Source organism: Vulpes vulpes, chromosome 15, assembly GCF_048418805.1.
Source record: "Vulpes vulpes isolate BD-2025 chromosome 15, VulVul3, whole genome shotgun sequence".
Lineage (NCBI taxonomy): Eukaryota > Metazoa > Chordata > Mammalia > Carnivora > Canidae > Vulpes > Vulpes vulpes.
In genome coordinates this window covers 49,423,260-49,441,619 of record NC_132794.1, presented here as the reverse complement: position 1 = coordinate 49,441,619, position 18,360 = coordinate 49,423,260, and the positions used below count along the sequence as shown (strand labels likewise).

Genomic DNA, 18,360 nt, shown 5'->3' with positions numbered 1-18,360 from the left:
GGTCCCAGAGTTTACAGGCCTCTGGGCTCTGCTGTTCAGATCTAGGCATGGGATTCGCCTCCTGCTGACGAAAGGTGACTTTGGGGAGCCGGGAGTGGAGAGGAAACAGATTGGGCCAGGCTTGCTCTGCTGAGGCTGCTGCTCTCCCCTTGCCATGACCTCTATCTCCTGATGACGCTGGCTTCAGAGAGGCTAAAGGCCACCCTGATCTTTGGTGACTGAGCAATTCTGTCCCCCATCCTGCTCAACTCCCCACTGACACTGCCCCACTCTCCTCTTACTGTGATGACCCAAGAAGCCTGAGTCTCCAGCTCTTGGGACACTAGGCATAAGGCCTAGGGTGTTGAGCAGAAAATTCCCATGGGGCGCTGGGGTCAAACCAAGGCATTCCATGCAGCCAGCCACACAGGGAGGATCACCTGGGCCAAGTAGATGACTCTGGTGATCTCTTTTCCTTCCACAGTGACAGGCTGCAGGATCCAGGCACTGGGCAGGATCTCCCCTCGGACCATCTTCCTGCTAGGTCTTGGCATGGATGTGTCATAAACAGACTGAACTGCCATGATAGACAGGTGCCCCTGGGGACAGAGAGAGATGTGGTTCAGACAGGGACAGGCTCCAGTGCAGCTGGGTGTCCTCATCCCCACCCAAACCTCCTTTCTCCAGAGCGCCTGATGCCCACGATGGCTGCCCCTCATGGCACTCCAGCCCACGTTCTGCCCACAATATCTTTACCACCAGCAAGACAGGCACCTCTTTGGCTTCCACGCAGACACAGCAGAAATCCCGTGGCTGCTTCAAGGCACACAGGGTGGTATCACACACCAAGTATACTAGAGGATCAGGAATGGAGAGAGTCAGGAGGTACCTAGACGGGCCTAATCCTAAATCCTTCCCAGCCCAGGAGCCCCCCAATATCCCATCATTCTGCAACTTGACAAGTAGACCTAGGCTGAGTGATCTGGACATTGTCTGAGTACCCGGTTTCCCAGGAGGGCTGCCTCCAAACCCCACTATCTCTGTCCCCAGGCCAGGGCCCACAAAAAGCCTTCCCTAGGCTCACCCAGGTTGATGCTATTGGTCACTCGCTGATGCAGCCTTGCTGTCTGGATGGGCTTGTGGTATAGTGGCCACAGGGTGGGGTCACTCACAGCTGCCCACACGTGAGACAGTGGCTGCGACACCACGCCTGCCCCCAGGAAGCCATGCCGAGTAGAAGAAAACATCTTATAGTAAAGTCGTACCTCCTGCTCTTCACCCTGATAGCTGGGGAACAGCAAGTGTGAGGAAGAGGAAGAAGGGGTAAAAACTGGGCTCCAGGGTCACAGAGAAGCAGCTCGAGGTGAGGGACTCCAGAAAGCCAGAGCAGAGAAGAAAAAGGAGGAGGGAAGACAAGCAGGATAGGCAGCAGGTTAGGACAGGACATGATGCAAAGGAACTTACTTCCAGCCAGCTGCTGCCTGGCAGCTGAAGAGGTTGTGCAGATTATCTGAGCAAGCAGCCATTACCTGGAGACACAGGGATCACACCCAAATTAGTGGGCACAGTACAAACCCAGCCCTCAGATCGGTCAGTCACTCAGGCCAGCTTGTACTGAATTCCTCTTCTGTCAAGATGGAGAGCCACTGAGGAAGTCCCTACCACCTCATGTGCCCTGCTCTTTTCTCTCCGTTCCCTTCCTCCCCCCCCCGCCCCACACCAAGCAGAGGTCTGACAACGGAGCCATGGGACAAGTGGAACAGTTCCTCACATCAGCAACAGAGAGGTCCACGATGTGCTTGGCCAAATCCTGATAGGAGGAGGAGAAGCAGGCCCCCAGGCTGGACAGGCTGGACGGAGAACAGCAGCCGCTGCCCAGGGAGGTTCTGGGGCCTGCAACAAATAGGCAGAGGCTATGAGACACCATGAGCATCAAGACCTCAGAGCAACAACAGCCTCCGGAGCAACAGGGACTTGGGGCTGATAACCTCTGGCTAGTGACTCCCTGGGATCTAGCAGCCCCCAAAGCAGGGCAGGTAGCTATGTACCCTCCCCCCTCACTACTCACCAGAAGCTAAGCTCTTCCAGGTGGACCCAGCCAGACTCAGGTGACTGGTCCTCACTGTAGAACTGCCCCGAACATCCCCTATCCAGGAGTCACTGCAATCAAGCAAGTTTATGTCCCCCTGCAAAAAAAGAAGATGCTCGGAATCAGAGCCAAGGAAGACAAAGAGAAAGCAGAGCACCAGAAAGCCCGTGCAGAATTACCTCCTCTGCCTCTGAACTGTGCCAATAGTTTCTAACATAAAGGCTCAATCAAAAAGATCTTCCCCACTGGGATTACAGTATGCAGGATGCCCCCGAAAAGCCAAGAACAAAGGGACTGGTTTAGTTCCTGGACAATCTCCTTATGCTTCAAGCCACAGGCTCAAAGACTGCTTGTAGGAGAGCTCCAAAAGGAATCAGAAGAAACAACCTCAGAAGACCCAGAACAGAGCATCAGTGGGTGTAGGGGGGCCTCTCTCCCACTGCAGCACCAGGAATGAGGCCATGGCTAGAGCTGAGTGTACTGTGGATAGCAAACAAAGCCCAAGTGAAAAGGAGGGGAAAGAAAAGCAACGGGCTGTGAGAAGCTTGACCCTTAGACCTGACCCCGCCAAACCTCCATCCCCTACCTCCCCACCCCTGATAGAGCACTAAGCCAAGGGTCTTAATTTGGAACCAGATTGGGATGATCCTCTGGATCTGCAATATGTTCCTCCCACCTTTACCTCAGCCAGCAACTCAAGGACACGACCTTTGACTCTAACAGGCACTGTCCATCTCACTTCTATCATCACTTAACCTACTGCTACTCTAAAGACAAGAAGAGGTGAACAGGCACTGTCCATCCCACTTCTATCATCACTTAACCTACTGCTACTCTAAAGACAAGAAGAGGTGAACATAGACAGTTCTACCTCCATCCTTGCCTCCACTCCTCCTGCTGCAACATATGGGTGGTCTCTCCTACGTTAGGCAAGTCCCTCTGTCTCAGCTTGAGGTCTTGTGCCTTCTTCTTGGGAACTTTCCACAACTGATCATCTCCTTCATCTGTTGCCTCTGCCTCACCCTCTTCACTGGATGCTTCCTAGGAGCATTTAAGCATGCACAAATTTCTCCCACTTTTATTATTATTTTTAAGATTTTATTTATTTATTCATGAGAGACACAGAGAGAGAGGCAGAGACATAGTCAGAGGGAGAAGCAGGCTCTCTCTGGGGAGCCTGCTGAGGACTTGATCCCGAGACCCTGGGATCACAACCTGAGCCAAAGGCAGAAGCTCAACCACTGAGCCACCCAGGTGTCCCTCTCCCACTTTTAAAAAACCTTCCTTAGAGGGGTCTTTGCTCTCCTACCCTTCTTTTAACTGTCACTGTCTACCATCTCCCATCTCTCACTCCCTTCTGAACCCAGTAAACCTAGCATCTGCCTCACCACACCGCCTACCAGCAATTCCCCTGGCCCCATGTGGCTGGATCTGATCAACGACTCCCAGTGCCCATTTTACTGAACCTCTCAGAGAGGCTGCCACTCAGCCAGCCTCTTCTTACATGTGAGATACTTGATTCTTGAGTTCCCAGGCTCCTGGCCTACTGTCTCTGTGGGGGTTCCTAACCAGTTTCCTGTGTTGGCCCCTCCTCTTCAGACAAAAATTAATGTTCTGGGATTCTTTCAAGACTCAGGCGTAGGCCCTCTTTTCTCAATAATATACTCCTCTGTGATTCCATCTGCTCTCACTGCTACAATGATGACTTCCAAAAGTAAATATCCATGGATTGATCAATAAATATTGCTAAGAAAACTGGCTGCCATGTGAAAAAAAAAAAAAAAAAGATTACATAAGAGACTCATTCCAAAAAAAAGAGAGAGAGAGAGAGAGAGAGAGAGAGAGAGAGAGAGACCCATTCATCATGCCAATATAAATTCTTCATGATTTGTGGCTCAAAATTTATTGAGTGGAGGCCAGCACCATACTGTCTTAATGAATACAGCTTTGTAATATAGCTTAAAATCCGGGATTGTGATGCCACTAGCTTTGATTTTCTTTTTCAGTATTTCTCTATTCATGGTCTTTTCTGATTTCATACAAATCTTAGGATTATTTGTTCCTGCTCTGTGAAAAAAGTCAATGGTATTTTGATAGGGATTGCATGGAATGTGTAGATTGCTCTGGGTAGCACAGACACTACTAACAATATTCTTCCAATCCATGAACATGGAATGTTTGTCTATTTCTTTCTAGCTTCCTCAATTTCTTTCCTGAATGTTCTACAGTTTTCTGAGTATGTATCTTTTGCCTCTTTGGTTAGGTTTATTCCTAGATATCTTATGGTTTTGGTGTAATTGTAAATGGGATAGATAATTTCTCTTTCTTCTGTCTCATTGTTAGTGTATAGAAATGCAACTGATTTCTGACATAAAACCAGACACATATGGAATCCCTGGGTGGCTCAGTGGTTTAGTGCCTGCTTTTGGCCCAGGGTGTGATCCTGGAGTCCTGGGATTGAGTGCCACGTCGGGCTCCCTACATGGATCCTGCTTCTCCCTCTGCCTGTGTCTCTGCCTCTCTGTGTGTTTCTCATGAATAAATAAATAAAATCTTTAAAAAACAACAAAAAACCAGACACATATATCAATGTGATCAACAGAATAGAGAATCCAGAAATAGACCCTCAAACTCTATAGTCAACTAATCTTCAACAAAGCAGGAAGAATATCCAATGGAAAAAGGACAGTCTTTTTTTTTATTTTTTATTTTAGATTTTATTTATTTATTAATGTGAGACACACACGGAGGGGGAGAGAGAGAGAGAGAGAGAGAGACAGGCAGAGGGAGAAGCAGGCTCCATGCAGGGAGCCTGATGTGGGACTCGATCCCGGGTCTCCAGGACCACACTCCAGGCTGCAGGCGGCGCTAAACTGCTGCACCACCGGGGCTGCCCAGGACAGTCTCTTTAACAAATGGTGTTGGGAAAATTGTAGAAAAATATTGAGAAATGAAACTGGGCCATTTTCTTATACCATACACAAAGATAAATTCAAAATGGATGAAAGACCTAAATGTGAGACAGGTATCCATCAAAATCCTAGAGGAGAACACAGCAACCTCTGTGACCTCAGTCACAGTAACTTCTTGTTAGACATGTCTCCAAAGGCAAGAAAAACAAAAGCAAAAATGAACTACTGGGACTTCATCAAGAGAAAAAGCTTCTGCAAAGCAAAGCCAACAGTCAACAAAACTAAAAGGCAACCTACAGAATGGAAGAAGATATTTGCAATGACCTATCAGATAAGGGACTAGTATCCAAGATCTAGAAAGAACCTATCAAACTTAACACCCAAAAAACAAATAATCCAGCCAAGAAATGGACAGAAGACATGAACAGACATTTCTCCAAAGAAGACCTACAAATTCCTAACAGACACATGAAAAAATGTTCAACATCACTCATCATCAGGGAAACAGAAATCAAAACCATGATGAGATACCACCTCACACTAGTCAAAATGGCTAAAATTGATGTCAGGAAACAAATGTTGGCGAGGATGTGGAGAAAGGAGAACCCTCTTACACTGTTGATAGGAATGCAAGCTGATGCAGCCACTCTGGAAAACAGTATGGAGGTTCCTCAAAGACACAAATGTAGTGATCCAAAGAGGCACCTGCACCCCAATGTTCATAGCAGCCATGTCCACAATAGCCAAACTGTCGAAAGAGCCAAGATGTCCATCGACAGATGAATGGATAGAGAAAATGTGGTACATATATACACATACACAATGTAATATTACTCAGCCATCAGAGGATGAATACTTGCCATTTACACTGACATGGATCAAACTGGAGGGTATTATGCTGAACAAAATAAGTCAATCAGAGAAAGATAATTATCATTTGGTTTCACTCATATGTGGAATATAAGAAACAGGCGAGAGATCACAGATCACAGGGGAAGGGAGAGAAAATTGGATTGGAAGTGAATAGAGAGGGAGACAAACCATGAGAGACTCTTAACTATAGGAAACAAACCAAGGGTTGCTGGAGGAGAGGTGGGGGGATGGGCTAATGGGGTGATGGGCATTAAAAAGGGCATGTTATGTGATGAGCACTAGATGTTATATGCAACTGATGAATTACTGAGCTCTATATCTGAAACTAAGGTTGTACTTAGTTTATATGTGGCTAATTAAATTTAAATTAAAAAATATATATGGAATGGAGGAACATTTATTCTTACTACAAGAAAATATAAGTTTAGGGATCCCTGGGTGGTGCAGCAGTTTGGCGCCTGCCTTTGGCCCAGGGCGCGATCCTGGAGACCCGGGATCGAGTCCCACATCGGGCTCCCGGTGCATGGAGCCTGCTTCTTCCTCCGCCTGTGTCTCTGCCTCTCTCTCTCTCTGTGACTATCATAAATAAATAAAAAAATTTAAAAAAAAAGAAAATATAAGTTTAAAAAATGATCTCATAGTGGGGATATGCCTTCCTAAACAGGGCACAAAATCCAGAAGCCAATGAACTAAAGATTAATGAATACCAGGCAATATAAAATTAACATTTTCCAGGTAGTAATAAATACCATAAATAAAATAAAAACAAATATACAACTAGGAAAAAAACACTGGTATCTCAAATGACACAAAAAGGTAATTTTCTTAATATAAAAAGGGCCTCCCAAACTGCAAAGACAAACAGGCTGTTCAAGAAGTGGACATAGTACACTGGCCCAGAGCACAGAGACAAAGGGTTGTGAAGTACCTGAAAAGGCGATTGATCTCAGACACAAGAGCAGAACCAAACTGCAAACTGAATCTACAATGAAGTATGTATTTTATGCCTATCACCCTGGCAAAGACTGGAAAAAAAAACAAAAAAACAAAAAACAAAAATGTTAGCAGAGTGGTCAAGTATTACTGAAGAGTGTAAACTGGTATACTTTGGAAACATTCCCACATATTTTATTTTTTTTTTAATTTTTTAAAATTTATTTATGATAGTCACACAGAGAGAGCGAGAGAGGCAGAGACACAGGCAGAGGGAGAAGCAGGCTCCATGCACCGGGAGCCCGACGTGGGATTCAATCCCGGGTCTCCAGGATCACGCCCTGGGCCAAAGGCAGGCGCCAAACCGCTGCGCCACCCAGGGATCCCTCCCACATATTTTAAATTTAAAATGTACATATCCAGGGATCCCTGGGTGGCTCAGCGGTTTGGCGCTTGCCTTTGGCCCAGGGCGTGGTCCTGGAGCCCCGGGATTGAGTTCCGCGTCGGGCTCCCGGCATACTGCCTGCCTCTCCCTCTGCCTGTGTCTCTGCCTCTCTCTCTCTCTATGTCTATCATAAATAATAAATAAAATCTTTAAAAAAAAATCAAATGCACATATCCTTTGACTTAGCAATCTCACTTGTTGAAACTGAACCAACAGATATTCTTTTATTTAATTATAGAAGCAATAAACAAAATTTTCAAATATGAACTCAGATTCTAGAGAATGTGGGACTTTCTGGAAGAAATTATGAGGGGAGAAATTACTAGGGTGGAATAAAGAACACCTGGCCAATTACTGGAAGTGAGCAGAGTCCATTTAATATAGCATAAGAACATCTCTATGCATGCAAACATTATAACCAGTATAGAAATACTGTAACAAAAAGTAAAGAAAAAAAAAGACAAGGTGGAAATACACTGATTTCTTCATGTTTTATAGCCAAAGTGAAAAGAAAACTGCTAAATCCAGTAATAAAGACTATTTGAATATATAAAAGTGATCCTGAAAAGAATTTTTAAAAGACTTCCAGATTATCAAAAAAAAAAAAAAAAAAGGCACACATATTCACACTCAAAGCAGAGCACACAACACACACCACATGATGATAAAACAAAAAAATTTTTTAGATGTCCATGGGAATATTCATAACCAAAAATCGCTCAAAAAGTACAGAAAAATAGAAATCACATTTCTCTGAAATCATGCATACTGAAACATACAACAAACTAAAAATTAACAGCAAAATCAGAAAAACATAAGAGCCTTTCTACCAAAAAAGTTTTTAAGAATTCTTAAAAATTGGATCAAGGAAGAAATACAAACCGAAATTGCAAAATCATTATTAAAAATATACAGAAATAAATAATTCATGGGCTATAACTAAAGCAGGGCTCAGGCAGATATTTTTAGCTTTAAATATTTACATCAGGGAAAAAATAAGAATAAATGAATGCTAATAACTATATATTACTAAATTAGATAACAAAAATGAAATGGACAAATCCCTAGAAAGACACAAACTATTAAACTTACTCAAGAAGAAACAATATCTGAACAGATATTTAACAAGATACTGAATAATAATCAAAACAATTCCCACAAAGAAAATTTCAAGATGAGATTAGCTTCATTAGCTTCAAATCTACCAAACATTTAAGAATTAACATCAATACTTCACAAATTCTTCCCAAAAAAAGAGGAGGAAGGAATGCTTTATAAGTCATTCTGTAAGTCCCTGATGCAAAACCAAAGACATCACAAATAAACTACAGATCAATATCCCTTATGCATATAGACACAGAAATTTCCAACAAAATATTAGGAAGCTGAATCTGGCATCACAGAAAGAGGAGTATACACCATGACCAAATAAACACCTTTCCTGGGATTTATCGCAGGAACACAAGGTTAATTCAACATATAAAAATCAATAATATGATACATCATGTTAATAAAGGAAATAATACACACTATCTCAATAGATGCAGAAAAAGTATTTGACTAAATTCAACACCTTTTCATGATAAAAACACTCAACAAACTAAGACTGGATCGAAATTACCTCAACCTGATAAAATTTATCTACAAAAAAACATAGAGTTAACATCATACTTAATGGTAAAAAGCTGGATGGTTTTCTCCTAAGATCAGAAACAAGGATGTGTACTCTCACAGCACTTCTACTCAACATTGAACTGGAGATTCTACCTGGGCAATGAATGAGGCAAGAGAACAACAACAACAAAGGCAGATGATACGATCTGGTGTATAGAATAACCTAAGGAATCTTCTAAAAAATGATCAGAACTAATACATGAGTTCAGCAAGGGCAGAGGAAACAAAAATGGCTACACAAAAATTAACCCTATTTCTGTAAAGTAGCAATGAACAAATGCAAATGAAATTAAGAAAACAATTCTCCTTGGGGCGCCTGAGTAGCTAAGTTGCTTAAGCATCCAACTCAATTTCAGCTCAGGTCATGACATCAGAGTCTGACCGCTCAGCGGTGAGAGTACTGGAGATTCTCTTTGTGTCCCTCCCATCACACACTCTCTCTCTCAAACAAATAAATATTTTCAAAAAATTCCATTAATAACAGCATCAAAGGAATAAAATACTTAAGAGTAGATTTAACAAAACAAATTCAAAACTCATACTCTGAAAACCATAAAACATTGTTGAAAACAAAGAAGACATGAATAAAAGGAAAGATGTTCCATGTTCGTGGATCAAAAGATATTACTAAGATGTTTATATATCCCAAATTGATGTACAGATTCAATGCAATCCAAATCCAGATCCCACCTGATTTCTCTGCAGATATTGATAAGCTGATCCCTAAAATTCACATGGAAGTTCAAGAGACACAGAATAGCCAAAACAATCTTGCAAAAGAACAAAGTTGGACACTTCCTGATTTCAAAATTCACTACAAAGCTACAGTAAACAAGACAGTGGTACTGGCATAAAGACAGACATAGAATTCAGTGGAATAAGAGTCCAGAGATAAATCCATACACCTATGGTCAATTCATCTTTGACAAGGGTGCCCAGACAATTCAACAGGGAGAAACAATAGTTGTTTGGACAAATGGTGCTGGGACAACTAGATATTCATATGCAAAAGAATGCTATTCGACCCTAATTTTGGCTCAGTATATAAACATTAATTCAAAATGGATCCAAGACCCCAATGTAGGAACTAAAACTATAGAACTATTAAAAGAAAATACAGGCATACCAGGTTTGGTTCCAGACCACTGGAATAAATCATAATAAAGTGAGTCAAATGATTTTGGTTTGTTTCTCAGTGCATATAAAAGTTATGTTTAGGAATGCCTGGGTGGCTCAATGGTTGAGCATCTGCCTTTGGCTCAGGGCATGATCCCAGACTCCCAGGATCGAGTCCCACATCAGGCTCCTTGCATGGAACCTGCTTCTCCTCCCTCTGCCTATGTCTGCGTCTCTGTCTCTCATGAATAAATAAATAAAATCTTAAAAAAGGGATCCCTGGGTGGCGCAGCGGTTTGGCGCCTGCCTTTGGCCCAGGGCGCGGTCCTGGGGACCCGGGATCGAGTCCCACATCGGGCTCCCGGTGCATGGAGCCTGCTTCTCCCTCCGCCTGTGTCTCTGCCTCTCTCTCTCTCTCTGTGACTATCATAAATAAATAAAAAATTAAAAAAAAAAAAAAGTATACAAATTAAAAAAAAAATCTTAAAAAAAAGTTACATTTACACTATACTATAGTTTACTAAGTGTACATTAAATCTTAAGAAATAATGTACATACCATCATTTAAAAATACTTTATTTCTAAAAAATGCTAACCATCATTTGAGCTTTCAGTGATAATCACTGACCACAGATCATCATAACCAAAACAACAATAATGAAAAAGTTGGCAATATTTCAAGAATTACCAAATGTGACACAAAGACACAAAGTGAGCAAATACTGTTGGAAAAACAGCGCTGACAGAACTTGCTTAATATAGGACTGCCACAAACATTCCACTTGTAAAAAATGCATTATCTGTGAAGCACAATAAAATGAGGCATGCATGCCTATATAGGCGTAATCTTTGTGACATTGGACTGGGCAACAATTTCTTAGATATGAAACCAAAAGCACAAGAAATAAAAGAAAACATAGATAAAGTAAATAGCATCAATATTTGTGTTTCAAAGGACATCACCAGAAAGTGTAAAGACGATACACAGAATTGGATACAGTTTTTATAAATAATATAATTTATAAGGGTCTTGTACTAGAATATATAATGAATTCTTAAACTTAACAAAAAGACAATCCAATTATAAAATGGACAAAAGATCTGAATAGACATTTATCCAAAGAAAACACATAAAAGGCTAGTGAGTACATGAAAAGATGCTCAAAGCCATTAAACATCGGGATAATGCAAATCAAAACCACAATGAGATGCCATGTCACATCAACTAGGATAGCTATAAAGAAAAATAAAGGTGATGACTGGGATGTGGAGAAATATACTGCTCATACACTGCTGGTGGGACTTTAGAACAGTGAAGCTTCTATGAAAGACAGTCTGGTAGTTGTTAAAAACGTTGAAACACACAGTTACCCTATGACCCATCAACCCAACTCCTAGGCATATACCCAAAAATCATGAAAATATATGTCCATACAAAAACTCTTTAAGTCAGCAAGTTTTTATTTAATGAATTTTACATGTGATTCCCTCTACTGCCAATCACCATAGTTCGTTCAAAGTCAGAATCATAATCTTCAAAATAATCTTTTAAAAAGAACTTTTGTTCAATCCATAGTTGTCATTGTCAGCCCAGATTTCCTTCAGTTGGGCTTCTTTGATCTCCACTTGAATATGGGCATTCTTCCAAAAATCCGCCACCTCTAATCTTTGGGATTCAATTTCTTCACAGCCATATTTGCGGTCAGAGTAGACGGATCTGCCTGGTTCTCAATTTCAGACACCCTTTAAACACGAATGAGTTGAAATCATATTCACCCCTAAACTATCATGCCCTAGAATTTTAAAGATTGTTGGGATATACCCATATCTAAGATTTCAAAAAATCTCTTAGGTCTTTCACATAGTTTTAGCAGATAGATGCCTTACAGTTCTTTTCCACAGATCTAACACATAGTTCCCATACAAAAACTTCTCTGTGAATGTTCACAGCAGCATTATTCATAACAGGCAAAAAGTGGACACAATCTAAATGTTCATCAACTGATGAATGGATGATTAATATGTGACATTTTCACATAATGTGTTATTACTGGTCATAAAAGGAATGACAATCTGCTACAATGTGGATGAACCCTTGTGAGTTTAGTTACTGTCTTCCAAAAAAGATACAATTTAAGTCCTAATCCCTCATATCTGTGAGTGTGACCCTATTTGGAAATAGAGGCTTCACAGATGTAATCAAGTTATAATGAGATCATACTGGATTACAGTGGGCCCCAAATCTAGTGACTAAGGTCCTTCTAAGAAGGCCAGTGAAGACAACCAAGAGATATACAGAGAGAATGCCATGTGATGGCAGGGGTAGAGGTGGGAGTGATACAGTTGCAAGCCAAGGAATGCCAAAGATTGCCTGCAACCAGCCACCAGAAGAAGCCCGGAGAGAAGCATGAAACAAGTTCTTCCCTCAAAGCCTTTGAAGGAAAGATGACTATGTCAATGCGATCATTTCAGACTCCTAGCCTCAAGAACTATGAGAATAAATTTCTGTTGTTTTAAGCCACCCTGTTTATAATAATTTGCTACAGCAACCTTAGGAATTAATACAACCCTGAAAACATTATGCCAAGTGAAAGAAACCAGTCACAAAGGACCACGTATTATATGATTCTATTTTATAAAGTATCCAGAACAGGCAAATCCATGGAGATGAAAAGTGGTGCTTACCCAGGACTAGGGTGATGGGTTTGTCTTTAGAATATTCTAAAATTGATTGTGGTAATGGACACATAAATGTGAATGCACTAAAAGCCAATGAATTATAACAACAATAAAAGAATAAATTAAAGGAAGTGCTCAGGACACCTGGGTGGCTCAGTGGTTGAGCATCTGCCTTTGGCTCAGGGAGTGATCTTGGAGTCCTGGGATCGAGTCCCACATCAGGCTCCCCGCATGGAGCCTGCTTCTCCCTCTTTCTATGTCTCTGCCTCCCTCTCTGTGTCTCTCATGAATAAATAAATAAAATCTTAAAAAAAAAAAAAAAGAGAGAGAGAGAGAGAGAGAGACACACGCCTAGGTGGCTCAGTGGTTGAGCGCCCCCTTCTGGTTCAGGGCATGATCCTGGAGTCCTGACATCAAGTCCCATATGGGGCTCCCTGCATGGAGCCTGATTCTCTCTCTGCCTGTGTCTCTGCCTCTCTCTCTGTGTGTCTCTCATAAATAAATAAAATCTTTTAAAAATAAATAAAAATAATTAAAGGAAGTGCTCAAAAAATGAGGGACATATTAAAAGATCACAAGATCAATGGGAAAGAACTCCAAATAAGGAAAGCTGAAACAATTTGAGCAATGAAATTAATAATGATAGTATTAGATTATAACCCACAGAATAACATATTTATGAGTTCAAACTTAAAAAAGTAAATACCTGAATAAATAGGGAGAGAAGAGTAATACTTCGTTACAGAAAAATTCTAATTAATACATGTAGAAGAAATGAGGGAAGTAAAAAATTGCTATTAAAACACTACAGTAATAATTTTTTCAGGCAAAATACACTGATGGATGCTCAAATTAGTGGGCAAAAGTTTGAGGAGAAGCGGGATGTTTGCATAGTCTAAAAATATCTCTGCCAAATGTTTATTACTTATAAAGAGAAAAATAGTAACTTTCAGTGGACAACTCCTAGATAACACTGTAACTTCAAGGTTAACATCATGAATAAGACATACTGACATCATGCCTCTTTGATAATGTACTAAGGAGAAGGCACTTGCAGGAGACAAACTCATAGAACAATATCATTTGTTGTTTGTCTAAAATTCTAACTGGCATCCTGTGTTTTTCCTTGCTTTATCTGGCAACCCCAAATGAGAAGGGCACATCATTTCTGTGGTATTCTTGCCAAAAATTCATAACTTCAACCTAATCATGAGAAAACAGCAAACACATTCTCCAAAATTACTGACCATAGACTTAGAAATTATCATAAGAAAAATGAATTAATTTTTTTAAAGCAGAAATTAACAGATTAGGATAAAAACTGACTCCAGAAGAGATGGAAAAATCTAAACCAGGGACTGGCAAACTTTTTCTGTAAAGGTCTAGCTAGTATTTGAGGCTTTGTGGACCATTTGAGTAGTTTTATGTACTCAGAGTTCTGCCATTGTAAACATACTCACAGACAACATATAAATAAGTGGGCAAGCTGTAATCCAGCAAAACTTTATTTATAAAAATAGGCAGTGGGTGAGATCTGGCCAAGAGCCCTGTTTATCAACTCCTGACCTCATCAGATCTCTTCCTTTCTCTCTCTCTCTTTTTTTTTTTTTGAGAGACCATTAATGTGCTGGCTGGAGGGAGGGAGGGGAGGCGGGGCAGAGGGAGACAGAGAATCTCAAGTAGGTTCCAAGCCCACTGTAGAGCCAATCTCACAACCCTGAGATCATGACCCAAGCTGAATTAAAGATCAGACACTTAACCAACTGAGCCACTCAGGCACTCTGTATCAACCACATTTTATCTAGGCATTCTCCCAGTGATAGATTTTCAAATGGCTTCCAACTCTATCACTTCAAACAATTATTTAATAAATAATTTCATACATGTTCCCTCAAACCTATGCAAGCATTCATTGCTGGAGCATAAGAATGTATAAAGGCTCCTATTCCCCAAAAGTCCTACCAACATCTGACTTTCTAATTTTTGGCAATTTAATAGGTATAAAGTTCCATTACCTTTAAGCTATTCCTGAACATTTTATTCCTATAAAAGAAATATAACACTCTAACAAAACCTGAAACATATTGCAAAAACATAAACTACAGGGAAAAAACTCATAAATATTGATAAATCTTGAATAAAATATTAGCAAATAGACTCTGACAGCACATTAAAATAATACAGCATATACATAAATATATAATGTATTATAGGATTGATTCTAAAATGCAAGAATGATTCAAAATTATCCTATCAATCAGATGATCATCTCCATAGACTGAAATAACCATTCTAGTTACATAAGAATGCTCTGTAAAACAGGAATAGATGAATGTCTACTTAGTATTGTAAAATATATCTAGTTCAGCTCAAAAACTAGCACCCAAATTACATAGGGAAACACTAGAAGCATTCCCACTAAAGCCTGGAAGAAGACAAAGATGCTCACTCTTATCATTATTATTTTATTTACCCTGGAAATACTAGGTAATGCAATTAGAAAAGAGGAAGAAAATACTGGTATAAAAATGAGAAAGGAAACCCTGAAATAATATCTACTTGCAGAAGATAACTATTATATACCTGAAAAAAATCTAAGGCAGGGCTATATAGTATGGTAGCCACTTGTCATATGTGGTTATTGAGCATGTGAAATGTGGCTAGTGTGACATAAGAGCAAAAGCTAAGATTCAATTCTATTTAATTTAAATTAAAAATAAGATCACTACCTGTGCTAGTGGCTACTGTATTAGTATGGATCTAAAGCACAGTCCAAAAAACAACATGGCACAAAATTAACATTCATCAGTGCCTTGCATACAAACAAAAGAACAACCAGATAGAAGACATAACTGAAGAAAAAACCTATTTACAACAGTAACAAAAAAAATAAATAAAACATTTAGGAATAAGTCTGACAAGAAATTGAGACATGTCAAGGAAATTTTAAACACAAAAAGGTGGCTTGAACCTACTATGTTCTTTGTTAGGAAATTCTATAGTGTAAGATGAGATTTCTCCCTAAGTCAGTTTATAAATTTAACATGGTCTCACTAAAAATACGAACAAGTTTTTATAAATGAAACAATTAAGCTGATTCTAAATTTCACATAAAAAGTAAACAAGAAAAAATACTCTAGAAAAGCTCAGAAAAGACACCTGGGTGGCTCAGTAGGTTAAGTGTCTGGCTTTGGCTTGGGTCCTGATCCCAGGGTCCTAGGATTCAGGCCCGCATCAGGCTCCCTGCTCAGTGGGAAGTCCGCTTCTCCCTCTCCCTCTGCCCTTCCCCCTACTCATGTTCTTTCTCACTCACTCTGCTCTCTCTCAAATAAATAATCTTTAAAAAAAAATCTCAGAAAAAGAAGAACAAGTAGTAGAACACATTATAAGCCTTATATAAGAAAAGTTGGCATCGGGACGCCTGGGTGGCTCAGTGGCTGAGCATCTGCCTTCAGCTCAGGGCGTGATTCCAGGTTCAGGGATCAAGGCCCACATCAGGCTCCCTGTGAGGAGCCTGCTTCTCCCTCTATCTGTGTCTCTGCCCCTCTCTCTGTGTCTCTCGTGAATAAATAAATAAAATCTTAAAAAAAAAAAGAAAGAAAGAGAAGAAAAGAGAAGGAAGGAAAGGAAGGAAAGGAAGAAAGGAAGAAAGGAAGAAAGGAAGAAAGGAAGAAAAGAAGAAAGGAAGAAAGGAAGAAGGAAAGAAAAGAAAGAAAGAAAAGAAAGAAAGAAAGAAAGAAAGAAAGAAAGAAAGAAAGAAAAGAAAGAAAGAAAAGAAAAGAAAGAAAGGAAAGAAAAGAAAAGAAAGAAAAGAAAGAAAGAAAAGAAAGAAAGAAAAAGAAAGAAAAGAAAAGAAAGAAAGAAAGAAAAGAAAGAAAGAAAAGAAAGTTGGATCACACCTTTGTTCAAAATGAACATAGATTGTTTTTTGAATAAAGATGTAAATATGAAAAATAAAACCATATAATTTCCAGAAGAAATCACATGAAAAATTTTTTTATAACTTTGGAATGAAGAATGTGTTTCTAATTATGATCAGAACATGGACACTTAAAAGGAAAACTGTGGGCACCGGGTGGCTCAGTCTGTTAGCCGTCTGCCTTCAGCTCAGGTCATGACCTCAGGGTCCCAGGATCGAGCCCTACACATCAGGCTCCCCGCTCAGTGGGTAGTCTGCTTCTCCCTCTCCCCCTCCTTCTGTTTGTGCATTCTTTCTCTCCCTGAAATTAATAAATAAAATCTTTTAAAAAAAAAGGAAAACTGAGAAATCAAAATTTCTGAATGGCTCCAAACACAATAAGCAAAGTCAAAAGAAAACAAAGAACCAGGATAAATATAATTCCTATCAGGCAAAGGGCTAGCTTGCCAAGGAACTCCAGAAATTGTTAAGAAAAATATAGAGAAATAATCCAAAAATATGAACAGATAGCTCAGTAAAAATTCAAGCATTTGATAACATGTTGGTGAGAGTGTGAGGGTAAGATGTCTACCCCCTATTGCTGATGGGAGTATAAATTTACCTCATCTGTAAGGTAAAACTTCTCAATATTAAGATCTCAAATGCATATACTCTTTGGGGGAGTCCACTTCTGGGAATCTACCTCACATATATCTGTACATGTATGAAAGAACACATGCACAAAGTTACTTATTGCAGCACTGTTCATAACAGTAAAAGACTGAAATCAACCCCAGGTTTGAAGGTAGGAGAATAGCACCCCTCCCCCCAATCCCCTGCACAACAGCACTGTTTCCTTGGGTGGGGTAAAGGAGGAGGACCAGGTTCTCAGGCGAAGAAACAGGTACTTCCCTATACACTTTATAGATGTCTATATTTTTTGTCTTTTCTACCATATGAATAGATTGTCTATGCAAAATATTACATTTTAAAACATGCAAAGAGAAAAAGGAAACACTATCTTAGATGTTAAAAAGGATGAGTCAGCAGCAGATTTTCTGGAGTACCATACTATCCGAAAGACATTCTTCAGGATGAAAAGGGACAAAGTAGGCACAGTACGCTGCCATGCATTTGCTTTAGAAAGATATGCACATTCTCAAAGAGATTAAAAAATATATATATATATTAAAAACATATATGTTTATATATAACAAAAAAGCATGATGAGATGAGCACTGAGTGTTATACTATGTTGGCAAATTGAACTTAAATAAAATTAAAACAAATAAAATTTAAAAATAAAATTTTAAATAGAAAAATTACATATAAAAAACAAGAAAATTTAAAGATATGCACATTTTTATAGATATTAAAACACAGAACGTATTCCAGAATGCCTCTGGAAATATACACCATACTAGGATGGATGATTGCTTCTGGGGAGGGTAAACAGGAGACTGAAAGATGAACTTGATGTATGTCCTTTGCTAATGTCTAAATATTATTTTTCTTACTATGTGAAGTTTTACTATAAAATGAATTTCAAATCTTATATCCTCAGCCAGATCTTACTTCTAAGCTCCCCTTGCTTTTCTCACAGGCACTACAAACCCAATAAGTACAAAACCAGATTCGCCATCTTCCCCACAAAACCTGTCCTCCAATGCTCCACGCCACTGCCGCCATCACTGCCCTTCAGCTGCTCAAGCCAGAAGCGCATGTTGCTTCCCACTCCAGCCTGTCCCCTCCTCTCACAGAG

At 39.9% G+C, this 18,360-nt stretch overlaps 1 protein-coding gene across 4 annotated transcripts in view; it reads right to left on the bottom strand.

The window, feature by feature from the left end:
- Window positions 1–18,360, bottom strand: part of STARD9 (StAR related lipid transfer domain containing 9) — a 135,155-nt gene that overhangs the window by 784 nt on the left and 116,011 nt on the right. For all 4 annotated transcript variants that reach the window (XM_025998558.2, XM_072740622.1, XM_072740621.1 and 1 more), the window contains 6 exons: window positions 2,048–2,165; window positions 1,751–1,872; window positions 1,444–1,508; window positions 1,064–1,266; window positions 754–833; window positions 420–578 (listed from right to left, as the gene is read on the bottom strand). In XM_025998558.2, coding sequence (XP_025854343.2) covers window positions 420–578; window positions 754–833; window positions 1,064–1,266; window positions 1,444–1,508; window positions 1,751–1,872; window positions 2,048–2,165 — 747 coding nt within the window. The remainder of the gene's footprint in view (window positions 1–419; window positions 579–753; window positions 834–1,063; window positions 1,267–1,443; window positions 1,509–1,750; window positions 1,873–2,047; window positions 2,166–18,360) is intronic.